General features: G+C 43.3%; 1 protein-coding gene across 3 annotated transcripts in view; it reads left to right on the top strand.

Annotated features, from left to right (window-relative positions):
* The window catches only part of nyap2a (neuronal tyrosine-phosphorylated phosphoinositide-3-kinase adaptor 2a), an 85403-nt gene extending 69334 nt beyond the window's left edge, over positions 1-16069 (top strand). Inside the window, exons 7-9 of one of the 3 annotated variants that reach the window (XM_085244586.1) lie at positions 5600-5712; positions 5799-5876; positions 6534-8017. In XM_085244586.1, coding sequence (XP_085100712.1) covers positions 5600-5712; positions 5799-5870 — 185 coding nt within the window. In that variant the 3' untranslated portion in view covers positions 5871-5876; positions 6534-8017. Of the gene's footprint in view, positions 1-5599; positions 5713-5798; positions 8018-14945 lie in introns of those variants that run through there. The other 2 variants (XM_085244583.1, XM_085244585.1) reach the window with 2 other exon arrangements.
* Positions 16070-19239: the final 3170 nt, after the last annotated feature.

The raw sequence follows: 19239 nt of genomic DNA, 5'->3' as shown, positions 1-19239 counted from the left end.
AATGGGTGGAGCAGCCCCGTCCGGCTCCGAGGGAGGCACTGATGGCCAGGGTGGTGCACGGAGGAGGACAGAGTGAACCTGAGCAGGCTACGGATCCAAGGTCTCCGGTATTGACTCATCTGACCTCACAGCAGGCTGCGGAGCTACTGAAAATTCTGCAGGAGACGCCTTCGCTGTGTTCCGTTAACCCAGGTCGGACTACCTTGGTTGAACACGTGATCCGGCTAAAAGAGGGACAGCCCATCCGGCAACGGCCCTATCGGGTTCCGCAACACTTGGTGGAGAAGCTGCGACAGGAGGTGGAGAAGATGCTGGAGCTTGGAGTGATCGAGCCGTCCTGCTCCGAATGGTGCAGCCCGGTGGTCATTATCTTCAAAAAGGATGGCTCTTTACGCATCTGCATCGACTTTCGAAAGCTAAATGCCATCTCCGAGTTTGATGCGTACCCCATGCCGCGAATTGAGGAGTTACTGGAGAAGATTGGGGCTGCCCAGTATATCACCACTTTGGACTTGTGCAAAGGCTACTGGCAGGTGCCACTGGAGGAGACGTCGAGGCCGTACACTGCTTTCAGGACCCCTGCCGGGCTCTTCCAGTTTACCGTGATGCCCTTTGGTCTACATGGGGCACCGGCTACCTTCCAAAGGCTGATGGACAAGTTGTTACAGGGCTGTGACGGTTATAGCGCCGCCTACCTGGATGATGTCGTCATCTTCAGCCACACGTGGGAGGAGCATATGCAGCATTTGTCGGAGGTCTTGGGAAGAATTCATAAGGCCGGGCTGACTCTGAACCCCTCGAAGTGTGAATGGGCGCGGCAGGAGACTCGCTACTTGGGCTACCAGGTGGGACGAGGAGAGGTGCGACCGCAGCTGGATAAGGTGGAAGCTATCCAGAATTGTCCTCGGCCTCGCACCAAGAAGGAGGTGCGGGCTTTCCTGGGACTGGTTGGTTGGTACCGAAGGTTTGTGCCCCAGTTTGCAACAATGGCAGCGCCGCTGACGACATTACTGGGGAAGAACCAACGAAATCCGGTCATATGGACCACAGCATGTGAACAGGCGTTCCAGGGACTGAAAACTTGCCTGTGTTCGACCCCCGTGCTCTGGAGTCCGGACTTTAAGAAGCAGTTTTTGGTCCAGGTGGATGCCTCCAAGAGCGGCCTGGGAGCCGTGTTGGTTCAAGGGGACCCGGGCGAGGAGCACCCGATCCTATATCTGAGCCGCAAGCTGCTGCCGCGGGAGACCAATTACTCGACGGTGGAGAAGGAGGCTCTGGCGATTAAGTGGGCGCTGGAGAAACTCCGGTATTACTTACTGGGAAGAGAGTTTGTGTTGGAGACTGATCATCGGGCGCTTACCTGGATCCAGTCCATGAAGGATCATAATAGCCGACTTACACGCTGGTACCTCTCACTGCAACCTTTCAGGTTCGCCATCCGGCACAGACCAGGTACACTCAATGTGGTGGCGGATTACCTCTCTAGGTTGCCGCACATCGCCAACCTCCGGGGGGAAGGGGATGATGTGACGGAGTGACCCGTCTCAAGGCAGAGTCCGCTGAGTATGGCACCGCCACCATTAGATCGCCACCATTAGTTCGATTTGGCACCCGGGGCGGCGTATCTTTCTGACGACCGAGTAGAGGAATAAAAGGGGTGAGGAGCAAGTTGTGAGCCGCATCGGGGGTGGCTAGATTTTGGTTCCCACTTACTTGTTAAGGGCGTCGGTCGGGGAGACGTGCGGGGGATCGCCAATCGTGCAGGGTGACGCAAGCCGATGGTATGGGGGTGTGGGGTTTAAATAATGAGTTCACGTGTGTCTGGACCGTCATGAGAATGGCCTCATTACGTGGGCCGTTAATGTGTATATGAAGTCGGGTAGACTTCTGGGAAATAGTTGAGAGCCTGTATCAATGTATATGTTTTGTGAGTGTATAATGAAAAAGAAATTCTGGGGGAGGGAGACGGGTATTAAAGTTAGAATAAAGAATTGGTGGTGACGCCAAGGGGGAGGGGTTACGGGATATAAGAGACGGCGAGCCGGATATGAAGGGGAGTGTGTTGTAACATACAGGCTGTGTAGCGCGGATCTCAGTTTTATGTCTTTGCAACCATCTTTTTATGCACTGGGGAGGCCGTTTCAAATAAAGTATCCACACTAATACCTTACCGACTACGCCTGTGTTTGTCCGGGAGAGGTCTGGAAGGGGACCCCGTGACAGGATTCATATCGGTATCAGCAGATATCCAAATTTATGATATCGGTATCGGTATCGGACATAAAAAAGTGGTATCGTGCCATCTCTACTTTGTATTACACGTTGCTCTGAAACCTTTGTGTAATAAAATGACTTTTGAAAGAAAAGACAACTACTTCACTGAGAACGACCTGGACTGGCAGGACAGTGTTGGGGTATGCAGTGATGGTGCAGCTTCAATGACTTGCAGGCATCACAACATCATGTTCTTGATCGTGCACCAGCAGCTAAATGGACCCAGTTCTCACAGCTTCTGGAAGTTTCCACCAACAGCACTTTAAAGTTGCAGTGGAGCAAACTTGATGTGGGCTCCTTCTGGAGTGCTGTCTCAAAGGAGGACCCATGTCTGGCACTAAGAGCTGTGAAACTCCTTCTCCCATTCACAACTACATATCTGTGTGAATCAGGATTTTCCATTGTGGTCACAACCAAGACCAAAGCCCGAAACAGACTCAGAGAGTGATCCTTTCCCCAACCCTACCCAGACCAGATTTGATCGTGTCTCAGAGGCAGGCTCAGGTGTCTCAGGTAAAGGGGAGTTACCTGTTGTGACTGTTTGCACATTTGTCTTAAATATAAAGAGTAACTTCTGGTTCTGCCAATGAAAAACGGTTTACTGCTGAAACTTTCAGATTCACTCACAGATTATATGTCACGGCTGGGGCAACAGTCATGTGGTGTTACGAGAGAAGGACCCAAAATGCAGGTACTGGCTGGGGTGCGAGTGAGTGTTTATTTACAGTGACAGGAAACAGGAAATAAGGAACAGGGAGCTACTAAAACCTAGACTGGGCAAAACTAATAAACAAACCTGAAAATATAAGGACACGGGATGATACACGGAGATGACATGGAGAAAGCAGGGGAGACACGGAGAAAGACTGAATAACACAGATGAACCGACGGTGAGCACAGGTAGATACACACTATCAATGCACACAGAAGGGAATAAGGAATGGCCCGAACAGGATGGAGACACAGCTGTTCCTAACTGACATCACCAGACACTGACTTACAAAGTAAAACCGGAAACTCACAAGCTGTTCTAGAACACTAACTTAGGGACACGAACAGAGCGCAGAAGGGAGAACACTAAAACACTAAACACAAGGACCAACTCCTAAGAACTAATACAAAATAAGAATTCACACCAAATCAGAAGAAACTAAAAAGTAATAACAATAAACTCAAAACGCTGGGTCACCGACCCGGGACCATGACTTTATAGGGCTATATTTTCATTTGCGCTTTGTTTACATTCTATAACAGTTTATTTATTTAGTTATTCATTTAGTCAGAAAATTATTTTGAATGTATTTATTTTATCATCACATTATTTATCCAGTTTTTTCTTCTCTTTTGCTGTAGTAAAATTGAATTGTGAATTATTTTTGTGTCAGTTTGATTCCCATGAAAGTTAACCTGTTTGGCATTTTGTTCTTTGTGCAGGTTCACATACACATAATAAATAAATGTCTTTGTGATTATTACATTGCATCATGTCTTCATCATGTTTATTTGATAAGGTTTTAGTCGTTAAAATGAAGTAGATTGGATGTAGTTATTAAGTATAAATCAAACCAAAAGCAACGCCAATTTATTCAGTGTCAGTAATAGCCCTAACCTCGGGCCACTGTGTAGTGGAAAGGTTGGGCCCCGAGGTACAAAAAAAAAAGGGTAAGAACTAGAGATGGACCGATCCGATATTACGTATCGGTATCGGTCCGATACTGACCTAAATTACTGGATCGGATATCGGAGAAAAATAAAAAATGTAATCCGATCCATTAAATATCACAAAAGCACCTCACAAAACTTGCAACACGCCGTAACTCACCTCAGAACGTTAGCACGTCTGAGCAGTATGCATCACGTGATAGAGCGGCTGTGGCGTGCGGGACCTGTCGGTGGTCTGGATAGCATGTGGAGCTTCGCTAGCAACCCGGCATTTCATCTCCGACAAAGTTATCCCGAGAGAAGTAAAGCAAGTGTGTAAGTCCATCTCTGAATGTTTGTAAAGCATTCCTGCGTTAAGCTTAACAAGCGATATATGGAGCGACTTCCTCCTCTTGCTGCTACTTCAATCATGAAACTGCTTAATGATCAGCTGATCGGCTTTTCTGTCGCGAGTCCGTCTCTCTTGTTTGTTTTTGGCCCACTTTGCACCAGAAAGAGGAAACCAGCGGTTGAACAACAGCAGCACGTTTAAGCTTGATCAGCTGCTGTTAGAATTTATTTAATATTACTTTCTACACCAGGATCTTTTTCTACGTAGCTGACGCTGGTAACTGTGCAGGGGCGGATCTAGCAAAGTTTAGCCAGGGGGGCCGATAGGGCAATAACAGGGAAAAGGGGGCACAAAGACATACTTTTCTTTCTTATTCTCATTTAAAATGTCGAGCTTTTAATAAATAATTATCTGACACCCAAAGTTTTAATTTGATGTAAAATGAATAGAAGTCAATTACTGTATATAGTGACTATTAAGTCTAATATATACCCTAGTAAGCTATAGTACTTTTTCCTTTGGGAAGGTACCATCTGTGCAGTCTGCAATTTTGTTGAAGAAAGATGTTGAATCTATTTAATATTTTAATATATTGAAAAAAAATAATTGATTTCTGTGCATTTTTTTTCACACTGCATCAAATTAAGGTTGATTACGTCGATTAAGCATCATGAGGTGGAGCGTGAGGGGTGGTTCCCTATGTTTTATTTATTTATTTTTGTTGTTGCTGGGAGTTGGAACCCTATTAGTTAGGTTGCTTAATATATATGCTAAGTACTCTTTAAAATACCAGAATAGGGAGGATGGTGTAGGTCTAAGTTTATTAGATTGATCAGTGTTGCTGAACTATGAAATATTTTTTTTGCATACAGGTATAACAGAATAGCTTTAGTGTAGTTGTTGTTTTAAACTTGAGTATGAACTTATACAAAATGCAGCAAGATATTTAAAAAAACAGTTTTGTTGATTAAAAAACACTATATCGGATTCATATCGGTATCGGCAGATATCCAAATTTATGATATCGGTATCGGACATAAAAAAGTGGTATCGTGCCATCTCTAGTAAGAACTATTAAATTCCTCTGCACTATACTTCCTGTTTTCTGCACAGGACGTGCAGTCTATTCTGTGACTTTTGGCCTACATTCTAACTCACAAGGGTGTTTTCCTACACTGGGCTCTATAAAACAATATAAACAGAAAATAAGCATTAAGAATATATATTTATTTCATAACAGAACCCCTGGAGGACTAAAAATCTACACAAACATATGTGCACCGAGGTGATGTCTCTTTGAGTTTACTGACGATCACTGATCTGTATCTGCAGAACCAAAGTCTGCGGGTAAGCTCGGCCGCTCAGCTTCGACTTCAGGAGTTCCTTCACCAGGCGGCATGCCACATCGTCACCTGCATGAGCCGCATCACCTTGCCCTAAGCCAGGTACAGCATGTGTAAAGCACCTGTTTACCTGTTTATTGTCTGTGTTACATGTTGAGATGATAATGACCTTAAATATTTTTACACAGGTTTTAACTGAACAAGAGAAAATAAAACAACTTGAGAGTAAAAGAAGCTTTGGTCCATCAGCTGAAGTCTGACAAGATGTGCGCACGTTTTTACTAATTTGGACTTTTGTGTCATTCATGTCAAATATTTCAATCTTTTGGATTTATCTTTCATTTTGAAACTAACAGCATGCGGTTAAATGCTCCAGTACTTATACTGTAGTTTCTATAGTGATACAAAGTTAAATGCTAATACTAACATTATATTAACATTACACTAAACTAACAACAACACTGTTCAAATTCACTCTGAAATTAAAACCTTTTAAATCATAAAAGATCGAATTAAAAGTGTCAGTAAACTTTTTACCTGAACATGTGGATGCAACCACACCTACTTCCACCAATAATAACTCCACCCACTAATATCTATCCCACTTCTTTAACATGTAAGCAAAACTTAAATTCAATCATTTATTAACAATGATTATGTTGTACAATATGGTTGTTTCTATAATTATAATCTTATTATATTTGTTTATAATATAATCAAAATGTATGGATGTCAAAGTTATCCTCATACACGAAAGCTGCTGTGATCATTTCACACGTACACACAACCGTGAGCTAAAGTCATCTAATTAAAAACATGTTATTGTCTTCTCTGTCTGTCTTTCTGTGTGTGTGTGTGTGTGTGTGTGTGTGTGTGTGTGTGTGTGTGTGTGTCCGTCCATTCGCTTATCTAACTCAAAAAAGACAATAAAAGAAAAAAAAAGACAATAAAGCTTAAAGTATTGACTGTAACTATTAATATTGACACAAAGACAGATTCATCAGGATGCCACATCACAGAGTAACAGCCAATCACATGCCAGACTGATAATGCCTACTGTTGCTAAATGAATCAATACACAACAAGAAACTCAGATTTCATATGCTCATGAATAAAAAGGGGGACAAAAACAACACCAAGAGGCACAAAACACAATAAAGACTAAAAATAAAACCAAAAATGGCACCAATAGATGAAAAAAACAACGAGACAAAAAAAAAAAAAACAACGCAAAAACACCACAAAACTCTACAAAGAGGCATCTTGACAAATGCTCAATCATTCAGGTAAGGAAATCCCAGAGAGTTGATTCTGTTCATCTAGACATAGTGCACTCTGTGGGAGTGGGACAACACTGTCATGGTCCTGGGTCAGTGACCCAATATTTTGTAGCTTTTTCATTTGTGTTTCTTTTTTTTTATAATTCAAGTATTTATTAGATTTTGCATTCTATAACAGCAAATACAGAGATGCAACAACCAAAAGCAAGAAGCAAACAAACAAACAAAATAAAACACAACGAAACAAAACAAAACAAGTGAGGTTTTAACATATGTTGTATTAAGCTCAAATGTCCAAGTCAGGTAGACATGTAGGTGCAAAAATTGTCCCACTGTTCCAGCGCAGCTTCCGTCACATGATGTATTTTTCCCAGCATCTTTTCGCATGCAACATTCCCAATCATTCTGTCTTTCCACATTTTAAGCGTTGGAATATGAGAGTCCTTCCAGTGTTCCAAAATGACACGGGCACATGTTACCAATGCAGTACTTAACACTCTAAACTGGTGTTTATTTAATTGCGGCACCTCTCCTTTGTCTCCTAGTAAACATAATTTAGGTGATCTGGGTAGGTTACAAAGTGTCCACCCCTGCAAATAATTCAGTACAGTGTTCCAAACTGGAAAAACCAGCGGGCATTCCCAGAGGGCATGTATCAGAGTACCTTTGGCTTGTTGGCATTTCCAACACAAGTCATCTCTACCAATCCCCATTCTATACAGCCTTGAAGGAATATAATAGTATCTGTTAAGAATTTTGTATTGAATAAATTTCCCCCTGGCTTCCCTAATGTATAATCCATTGTTCGACAATGTAGAATCCCATGTATCTTCATCCATTGTACGCCCTAGATCCCTTTCCCATGCTTTTTTCAGGCTCTTATTTATATTATTTTTAATCCATGGGCAAATATTATACCATTTCGCAGCTGTTCATTTGTGTTTCTTGACTATTTGTTATTTAGGGTTGTCACTGTTAATAGTTTTGGTTCTGTTCTATTTATTTTATTTATTTATTTATTTATAAAGCACATTTAATAACAACAGGGAGCTGACCAAAGTGCTGTACAGAGTAACAGTTAAACAATGACATTGACAACAACGACAGGTAAGAAAATTAAAAGAAAATTAGGATAAAAGAATTGGTAACTCTCATACAGTTTCGAAAGCCAGAGTAAAAAAATATTTTAAAATATTTAAAAAGAGTAACAGTTGGGGCCTTTCTAATGTGGAGAGGTAGATCATTCCACTGTTTCGGTGCCACAACCGCAAACACCCGATCTCCTCTATGAACCATCCTAGACTTATGTAAGGTAAGGAGCAGGTGATCGCTTGATCGAAGGGCTCTAGAGGGCGTATAAAACTGCAATATGTCAGACAAATAGTCCGGTGCCTGGCCAATTAGCACTTTATAAGTCAAAAGTAAGATTTTGAATTTAATTCTAAAACGCACTGGAAGCCAATGAAGCACCGGAATTAATTTGTTTCTCGAATATAAGTTTGCTATCCAAGAAAACCCCCAGAACTGTTCTAGTCATTCCTGTTCTCAGGTTTTGTATTTTGAGCTCCTTCTGTTCTGTGTGACTGTGCCTGCCTTCGTCCCACGTCTCCATGTTTCCTCCCTGTTGCCATGTCTGACATCTTAGTGTTAAGTTTGAGTCTGTGCATACCCGTTGTATTTCCTGTCTTACTTTGAAGGTCCATGTCTTGTGTCTAGTTTTTCTTCCCTAGTCTCATTAGCCCTGATTTCTCCCAGCTGTGTTTCCCTCCTGTTCCCTGGTTACTCCACTGTGTATATAAGCCCTGTGTTTTATCCTGCGTGTTGCTGGTTTGTCTGCATGGTCTCCCTGTGTGACCCTTCCTCTGTGTCGTCTGTGGATTTAGGTTTAGGTTCCCCTTTGTTTCTGAGCATTCCATCCTCCGCTCCTGCTGTATCCTGCTCACTTATAAATAAAAGCTCACTCATCCCATCAAAGTCAGCGCCTGTGTTTGAGTCCTTACCTCACCTCCACACGTCTGCCGTCGCAGCTGTGACAAATATGCTCAATACGCTATGTCCAGATAAACAGAAACAACTGTTTGGTACTACAAAGAGACCAAAAAACCCACAAAGACTCAAAATTACAACAAAAATAACACAAAGAGGAATGGGACGAAAAGGGACCCAAAAAATCCCCAAAAAACAGCAACAGGAGACCACAAACCAAAACAAAACGACATAGAATATGATTACTGTTTAATTTATATATATATCACAACAGTAGTCATGTCAAGGCAGTTTTTATTGTAATCTAATGGAGTTAGCCCGGATGTTGCTAACCCGGAGTTAGCAACATCCCCCAAGAACACGAAGAGAAGAGTCCTGGCCCCTAGCCCTGCCAGTGTAGCAGAAATGATGAGGATGATGATGCAGCAGCAGCCGTTCTTCTCTGCGTGAGTAGCTTAATGTTGTTCGTGTGTAATCTACGCTGAGTAGGCTAACCACGTTATTACATTAATGCATGTAAGGTGAACTAGCAAACACCGTCGTAGTTACATGCGGCTGTCTTCTTGTTTGATGGCAGATACTCCCTTCACCCTGGCCAAAAAGGCTAAAATGACCAAAGAAAAAGTGGAAAACAGTTAAACATGAGAGGTTTTTGGACAAAGTTTGTGTTTTTTCCATTGTTTAAGCACTGCTTCCAGCCAAGAGTGATGCCATATATGCCCCATAGCTGCAGAAACGGCTAACATTGTTATCTTTTACAAAAAAACAGTTAAAAATCAGTTAAACATGAGAGGTTTTTGGACAAAGTGTGTGTTCTCCATTCTTTAAGCACTGGCACCGTTTCAAAAGTACCAGTTTGGTACTGGTATTGGATAAAACCTATACGATACCCATCCCTAGTCATGGTCCTGGGTCTGTGGAGCCAGCATTTATGTGTCTTTTGTGTAGTACTGTGAGGTAAGGATTGTGTTCCCAGCTTTGGTTGTTGTGATCCCTCTGTTTACACTTGCTGTCATGACTCTTCTGTTCCCTGTTTAGTTGTTCTCCACAGTCACTGTGTCAGGCTGAGGCTCTGTCTGTGTGTTTCCTGTCTTATTTTGATAGTCCCTTGTCCTGTGTGCATTGTGTTCAGTATTAGGTCCAGCGTGCTTCTACCTGTAGCCTATCCTCTCATCATCCTGTATGTGGATTCAGGTCCTCTGTCTTCCTTTGCTTGTTGTCATGTCGTCCCATGTTAGCTGAGTGTTATCTCCTCTTGGTTTGTTTGTAATTTCATGTTCAGTATTGACTCCCTTTGTCAAGTCAAAGTCATCTTTATTGTCGAAACCACATATACAGATCATACATACATACATCATATACAGGGGCAGGGATAGCTCAGTAGGTAGAGTGGTGGCCCCATGATCGGAAGGTCAGGGGTCCAAATCCACTGAACGGCTATCCTGAGGTACCCCTGAGCAAGGTACCGTCCCTACACACTGCTCCCTGGGCGCCCAATGGCTGCCCACTGCTTCACTGAGTGAATGTGTCATGGTCCTGAGTCTGTGTCTGTCTATGGTGTCACTGTGTCTGTTCGTGAGTCTGTCTGTTAAGGTCAGTGTCTTGTCTGGTCCTCTGTGTCTATGAGTTTCCTGTTTTATTCTGAAGGTCTCTGTCTTATGTGAGTGTGTTCAGTTTACGTTTCCCCTGTCCCGTCAGCTGTGACTTCTCCCAGGTGTGTTCCTCTCCTGTCTCCCATCGATGGGAGACAGGAGTCTTCCCAGTTTAGGGTTCCTCAGTTGCTTCTCATACGCCCGCTGCCTGTTGGTGTCATTTTGCCACTTTGAAAATAAACACTCACTCATATCATCCATCCTTTGCCTGTGTTTTGGGTCCTTTAATAATTCCACACGGCTCATCCTACGAACCGTGACAGAATGGGTTAAATGCCAAGAGGGATTTCCCCACGGGGATCAATAAAGTACAGATTACACAGGAATTTGATGATGCAGTGCTGACACGGCCCTCGGTCTGACACGAAAGATACAAATGTTGTTTCTGTGTTTGTGTCCATCATCTGCCACAGTCAGACATGACAATAACTCATCATTAAATGCAGAGGTGCATAAACACACAGTGAGTGAAGAAGAAACACCCAGGCATCATAAGATAAGATAAGATAAGATAGAACTTTATTAATCCCTCGGGTGGGTTCCTCTGGGAAATTCGACTTCCAAAAAGCACAGCAACGACAGAAGTTACAGTTACAGAATTGTTATATATATATATATATATACACACACACACACACACACACACACACACACACACACACACACACACACACACACACATATATATAAATACAGAGACAAATATAAATAAAATATACGAAGGGGATAAATAGAATAAATAGGAATAAAAAATAAAAATACAAGTGAATTGCACATTTCAAGTATTGAGTCTATTGCACTGTTGACTATTTACAAAAAGTATTGCACAAGGTATTGTACAGTGAGGTGAAGAGGCACTACAGCTTAGTTGTTCCCCCCTCCTTTGTCCTCCTGTTTCCCCTCCCTCTCCCCTCCAGAGAGGAGTTAAACAGTTTGATGGCGTGTGGGACAAAGGAGTTTTTAAGTCTGTTAGTTCTTGTCTTGGGGAGAAGCAACCTGTCACTGAACAGACTCTTCTGGTTGTTTATGGCCGTGTGCAGAGGATGCCCAGCATTGTCCATAATGTCCATCAGTTTCTTTAATGTCCTTTTCTCTGCCACTGTCACCAGAGTGTCCAGCTTCATGCCGACCACAGAGCTAGCCCTCCTGATCAGTTTCTCCAGCCTGGATGAGTCCTTCTTTGCTGTGCTGCTCCCCCAGCACACCACAGCATAGAAAAGTACTCCAGCAACCACCGACTGGTAAAACATCCTCAGGAGCTTCCTGCAGATGTTAAAAGACCTCAGCCTCCTGAGGAAGTACAGTCGGCTTTGGGCTTTTTTATACAGGTGCTCTGTGTTGCATGACCAGTCCAGTTTATTGTCCACCCACAGCCCGAGGTACTTGTACTTGTTGACCACCTCCACCTCCTCCCCCTCTATCTGAACCGGCAGTGGACCTTCTCTGGACCTCCCGAAGTCCACAACCAGTTCCTTAGTCTTTGAGGTGTTGAGTTGCAGGTGGTTTGTGTGACTCCATGCGACAAAGTTCCTCACCAGACTTCTGTACTCCTCTTCCTGATCATCCCAGATACACCCCATGATGGCCATGTCATCTGCAAACTTCTGAATATGGCATAATTCAGAGTTGTAGCAGAAGTCAGAGGTGTACAGGGTGAAGAGAAGAGGGGACAGCACAGTTCCCTGTGGTGCTCCTGTGCTGCTGACCACAGTGTCAGACGTGATGTCCTTCAGCCTGACGTACTGTGGTCTGTCGGTGAGGTAGTCGGAGATCCAAGCCACCAGGCAGGGGTCCACCTCCATCCTGTTCAGTTTTTCCTGAAGCATACAGGGCCGGATGGTATTAAAGGCACTGGAAAAGTCAAGAAACAGGATCCTGACCGTGCCTTTTCCCCCATCCAGGTGTGAGTGGGCTCTGTGTAGGAGGTACAGGATGGCATCCTCCACTCCGACACCCGCCTTGTATGCAAACTGTAGTGGGTCCTGGGCATGTTGTACCTGTGGTCGGAGGAGGTTGAGGAAGAGCCGCTCTAGAGTCTTCATAAGATGTGATGGGAATCCCCCCGCATTAAAAGAGAAGTGCATTTCATTAATGCCAAAAAGGGAAACACAGCATTTTGATAATGAAATAAGGCACAACTGGAACATATAATGAAATATAAAACAGTGAACAGGCCTGTAGGGATCAGTCCATGTAGGTTCTCAGTTATCCAGTAGGAAATTAAGACACTTATATCCAAATTTCCTAATCCTTCAGAGGCACTTAGTGTGTCTCAGAAGGATAACAGAAAACCAGACTGGGCTCAGTTAAATCACAATTTACACCAGTAATGAGGGAAACAGATACAGCCATGAAAAAAATTACTAAAATCAGGGCTTAAAGGGGCTGCTTAGGCTAACGCCATGTTTTCAGATCACCTCGGATTGCCCAGAACTCTCGCTGAGTAGGTGCTAAAAAAGTACCAGTACGTAATGGGACATAAGGTGTACGTAAGGTACTAGTACATAATGGAAAACCCTGAAAACTGAGTCAATCTGCGCCGAGCTGACCCAAGTAGGCACTAATCAGAAAAGTGCTTTTAGATTCTATTCTTACATACCTGCTTCATGCCCTGGAGGACGGGGCTGTGGCCCCCCCACACCCTCTAGCAGATCATTACATGAAGGAACCTTTTAAAAACAAGCGCGTCCATGCTCACAGGTGTACACACGGGTGATCACACCCACAAACTACACCCTTTTTGCTCCTACCTCAAAGCACACTGTGTTCTGTTGATCTTATGTGCTGCACAATAATGTTTAACATTTAGTATTTACTGTCATATTCCCATATATCATTGTGATGCTGGTTATTCTATTACTCTTGTTCTCTTCTGCTTGTTTTCTTTTTTCTTTCTCAGCAGGTGATCCAGGTGATTGATATATGCATTTTTTATTTCTTTTTTTTCTTTTTTTCTGCTCATTCTGTTGGTTTTTGTTTTTTGCCCTTCTCCCCCGTCCCTCTTCTCAGCTGTTTCTCTTTCCCTCTTTCTTTCTCCCCTTCTTTCCCCCAGTCAAGTCTGTCCCGTATTCAGTAAGTGAAAATAAAATAAACAATAAAAGGTGAATCAAATGGACCATTACGGCAAGGCTGGGATGGTCAATAAAGTAAATCCGTTGGGCATCTTTCTTTGCCTTTAGACAACAATTCTGATGGCAAAAGAGCCAAACGGGACAGGCAAAAAAAAAAAAAAAAAAAAAAGATTCTATTCTTACATTTAAAAACCATATGAAATACTACAGAGCTCATTGTAAACACATTAGGAAACTGATGAAGCATCTAACCCTTTGTTCAAAGCAATGTCAATTCACGACGGTCACAGGCAAACAAGACTCATCAGGTCACTCCACAAACAGGCTGGACAGAAAATCATATCATTATTGTTTACAACACGATAAGTTATGTTTTGGTAATAGAGTTATGTATCAAGAGATACAGTTAGCATACAAGCTTATACATAATACTGTGTGTGTGTGTGTGTGTGTGTGTGTGTGTGTGTGTGTGTGTGTGTGTGTGTGTGTTTTGCTGACTCATTTTAAATGTATCTTACTGTTCAAAAAAAAGTACTACACTTTTACAAAGTATAAAATTTTAAATAAATAATCAAACAAATAAATAGACCTGGTCCAGCCCTAACACAAGGAAAGTTTGAAGCCTAATCTTGAAAGTAGAGATAGTGTCTGTCTCCTGAATCCAAACTGGAAGCTGGTTCCACAGAAGAGGGGCCTGAAAACTGAAGGCTCTGCCTCCCATTCTACTTTTAAATACTCTAGGAACAACAAGTAGGCCTGCAGAGCGAGAGCGAAGTGCTCTAATAGGGTGATATGGTACTACAAGGTCATTAAGATAAGATGGGGCCTGATTATTTAAGACTTTAAAACTGACCAGCACATTTATAACATCAAAAGACGGCCTTGTGCTGCTACAGACATTAGTAAATCTAACCCTGGATGTTATATTATATTTCACAGAAAAGTCAGTGAAATATAAGGTTGAAATTAAACCTTATATTTCACTGACTTTTCTGGTATAAATTACCTCCAGAAAACAATGTTGTAGGGAAGTTAGACGGAGGTTTTGTAGTCCATCTTCTGCAAACTGTAGTGTGAGCACTTCAGACATCCAATGTCACATCATGGAGGAAAAACAAACGTGAGGTCATTCCTGTCCTCAGCATCATCTCTTTTCCTTGACCTCAGTGACATTTTTATCTAGGTCAAAGAAAGCAGGTTAGGAATAGGAATGTGACGGTGAACCTGCAGGGCGTCCACAGCCAGCAGTTGTGTGAAACATCACAGTAACGTTGTGTGTCTCAGTGTAGTTTGCAGTGAGAAGGGAGGTATGGGTCTGTTGATGTCGAGCTGTTCTTTGTGTCCAGATGCCATGGCTATGTGGCGACGCCACCATGATGGAGATGATTGAGAAAAAGAGAGTTTTATGTCGAGAGATCAAAGCTCGTCAGCGGCCAGATAAGAATCTGTGCAAACAGGACAGTATGCCCATCTTGCCCAGCTGGAAGAGGAAGCAGCCACCGCCATACTCGGCCTCGCCCACTGCCGCTGGCCATGCTGCCACCGTGTTCTGGGACACCGCCATCTGAAAGACAAATACTCGCGCCATGAAACACCCAGAACAGTGTTGTGTAAAACGGAGAAACACAGCAATGATGATCATGATGAGGTTCCACCGTGCACTGAATGCTTGAATGTGATGAAAGATGCTTTTCCTTCCTTGTTTCACGAGAGCAAGAGCAGAGCCACTGCTGAAAGTCATCTGACTAAACTTCTTTCTTCCCTTCTGAGCATCTTACTTTTTTACATGAATTCAAGTTATACTGAATCTAATAGTCATGAAAGAGCAAACGTTCTTCAGTTACATACAAAAACTAACAGGTGGACCTGCTCCTCCGTGTGGTATGTTTGTCATTTAAAGAAAGAACATACCACAGTAAAGCTGCAGATGTCCTGATGTGTGCAGGTCCGTTCACCATCAGAAGAATAATCAGAGAAATCGGTCAATCTGTGCAGAGGGCAGTAATGTTCACACAGAGCCCTCTAGGAAGGAAGTTTCACCTCCAGGAAAAGGCACTGTCCAAATCAGCGTCTTCACAGAGAAAAGGGGTGTGGTTTCCCAGTGATCTAGATATTGATTAGCCAATCTGTTTCCTTGCATGGGTTAAGCAGGAAGTTGCCCCTGAGGTTACCTGATAAGCAGCTCCCCCCCCACACACACACACAAACTCTCACACACACACTCATGCGGGTGTTCTCCTGCCATCCAATCAGAGTCTAGAAGGGCGTGGTCATTCGGGTGTAGCAGAGCTTTCTGTCGTCTTTCTACTCGTTATTTTTCTATCTGTAAAAGACTGATGTTTTTTTTTAAGTCTGACAGTTGTGTAGCAGAAAAAAGTCATTTATAAAGTAACAAAAAGGCTGAAAATGTTGCTTAATCGTGTTTTTATATTTAAAAAATTAAAGGCTTGCTCATCTGTGTGTGAAAGAATGACGTGACCGTGTTTTATATGGAAAACACTTTTATTCAGATGAGAAAGGCTATTTTGAAAAGAGAATATTTTGACAGGTTGTTTGTTCGTCTGCTCTCATCAGCTGCCCCGACTGTCATCAACAACAGGGAGAGACAGCTTTGTCAGGGTCAAAGGTCACTCCTTTGGGGGCAGTAGATGATGATGACGGTCTGCAGAAAGCTTTCACTTGATGAATGCAGTTTATTGATCATTGGTGAATGAGCTGATTGATTATCATGATGTCAAATCAAAGCACTGAAGCAAAGCATTATGGGATATCAGATAAATGTAAATCAGCCTTAAGCCACGTGGCATCTGACTACAGACAAGATGGAGGACAGGAAATCATGTGACATCAGCAGCACCCGGCATTTGAAGTCACAGCAACCTCGCTCTTGTGTAACAGAGGAGCATCGCAGCCGGGGTTATAATGGAGTCATGTGACGTCTCCACCTCAGCTGATTCTACAAACATCAAAGTTTGACAGGAATTATGAGGCCTGTTCCTCCTCATCGTGCACGCCCCGCCTACTCGGCCACGTGTAAACGACCGCACGTGTCTTCCAATTCTGAGGTCACGTGACTTCCTGTCTGCCACAGACGTTGACCATCTTGTCCACAGATGTTCTCGAAGCTATGGGGAGATTTCATATTTGGATATGCACACAAACTCTCACACTCGCTGTGATCAACACAGAGTGTGATCATGTCATCTATAGCGTCCTTGTTAACGATTTGATGCTTTTTGTTCCTGTAATCAACCAAGTGCACTTCAGTTTGTAAAAGTCGATATTAAAATAAAACTTTATTAACTTGTCCTGAGAAATTTTAAGATTAATCAATGAACAGGATCAGTGTCTGTGAAACATAAGACTGATCGTTCCCTCAGACTGTCAGAGAAATGTTTAAATCATTGTTCCCACCGCGCTCGGTGTCACTGAACGTTACACAGCAGAACCACAGCAGAGTGCAGGACAGATTCTACTGCGATCCCATGATGCTGAACGCAGCTGTGCAGCCAGGTAACAACGTGATGATGATGATGATGATGATGATGTCCATTCCCACAAAGACTTCCTGAGCTTGCTCAGTTTGTCTTCCTCCTTTCCTCTGTGCCAGAGCGTGAGCAGCCGTAGCACAGGCCGGTCAGAGAGAGGGACCAACATGTAATCAGTACATCATTACTGTATCACTGAAAGATGACGGTACTGTATGTAAGGTAATTACATACATGTAATGTCATGTTGACCACTGCACTGAGGGAACAGTCACATGACCTGAGAGTGTCACATGACTCCTCCATGCAACACGAAAAACTAAAATATTTTATTCTTCAAACGACACCTGGCTTAAGGCTCGGGATGATGATGTAAAGGTCAGTCACATAAAAATCAGGTCATTTTGTCCACATGATGGCGCTGTTTCACTCTCATTCGTGTACTTCACCTGTGGGCAGGTGTCCCTGTGACTGAGCGGAGTGCTGGCACTGAATCAGGGTCCTGCTCCAGAAAGCAGCTTCAGTTAAACTCTGAGTCCGTTACTGTGGCAACAGACTCTGTGAACTTCACCTTTTCACTGGCAGGTGTTCTCTCTGACTCCGCCCTGAGTCCTGCAGCCCAACCATTTAACTAACCTTCCATTTCGTAGAATAGCTGTCAGAGATCAGAGTGAAGTTCGTACAAACACTTATTTTTCACTGTAACCTCTGACCTTAACACATTCTCAGTGGGTATGCCAGACAGCAGGGAGTCCACAGCACTGACTCTGCAGGATGGATCCAAATTGGATCAGGAGCACAGATTCAGAGCGGATCAGACCGAGGTTCGGCTCTGTTTTGGAACTGTGTTCCCGATTTAAACGTCTCCTCCTGAAATGTTTGAACCGTGTCTGAGCGGCATGCAGACAGCTCTATAACAGATGCTGTGGGCAAACTTGCTCCGATTGTTGGATTTAAGGTCAAAGGTCACATCAGGATTCAGCTGATCTAAATCAAACTTTATTCAGTCTGTGACGATGACAGAGTGCTCTTTGTTGACTCTTTGCCCTGGTCTGTCAGGCTGAACATACTCAGAGCTGATTGGACCAGCTCGAATCTTCTGGAACAGGAAGTTCAGGGTTTGCTGAAGCCGCTTCCTGGATCAGGGTCCAGGTGAACGAGTTCAGAGTCTGTGTTTATTTTTATTGACTGTTGTGACACTGTGATGAAAATAAATCAGATTTTTAATGAACACACTTTTGCCATTTTTATCATTAAACTGGAGTCAAATAGTTTAGTACTGTGGATTCAGATTCATGGTTTTACTGGGTCAAAGCAAAGAATGCTGAGTAAAACGTTAGTGACTGTCTGTTTTCAGACATAAGTTTTCACTTAAACTGTGATTCTGATTTTAAATAAACTTAGCAAGAATACGTCCAGCGTGTTACAGACAGAAATATATCTCCCTCTGGAATCCAGCAGAATTTTATTACTCTGTTGGGGAGGTCGCCTGGTTCCAGCACCACAACACCAGCTCACCTTAAATGCAAATAAGAAAAAATACAGCATCAGCAATAAAAAGGTGATTATTAAATCATGTCCAGGAATTAAAGTGCTTCCTCTTTTTCTCTCAGCTGCTCCCTTTACAGGTTGCCACAATGGATCATCCTCATCTTTCTCACCAACCCTCTGCATGTTCTCTTTCACTACATCCATGAACCCTCTCTGAGGTCTTCTTCCTCCCTTCTGCCTGAACTCATCCATTCTCCACATCCTGTCAGCTCTGTCTCTGCCAATCGATACAAGTTCTCATCTCGTTGGTGTCCAGCCTCACATACAGCTCACTTTAAGCCTTTTAGTTCTCCTTTGAAATCTCTCTTATCTGCACACCTAGCCTCTTAGTACTCCTGCCTACTTTCTTAATCTCCCTTTCTCATTTTTCATTTGATAACCTCTTCCTTTGAATACTTTCCAAAATCGCACTGGGGTGGCTGTAGCTCAGGTGGCAGAGCAGGTCAGCCACAAATCAGAAGGTCGGTGGTTCGATCCCAGGCTACCTCCTGGCTGCATGCCAAGTATCCTTGGGCAAGATACCAACCCCATGTTTGCCTACTGGTGGTGGTCAGAGGGCCCGGTGGCGCCAGTGTCCGGCAGCCTCGCCTCTGTCAGTGCG

This window comes from Mchenga conophoros, linkage group LG14 (genome assembly GCF_057382185.1).
Source record: "Mchenga conophoros isolate Kocher_MC1m ecotype Shallow Benthic linkage group LG14, M_conophoros_male_GT1.1, whole genome shotgun sequence".
NCBI lineage: Eukaryota > Metazoa > Chordata > Actinopteri > Cichliformes > Cichlidae > Mchenga > Mchenga conophoros.
Note: the sequence above shows the minus strand (reverse complement) of the source record. Positions and strands in the feature narration are given on the sequence as shown.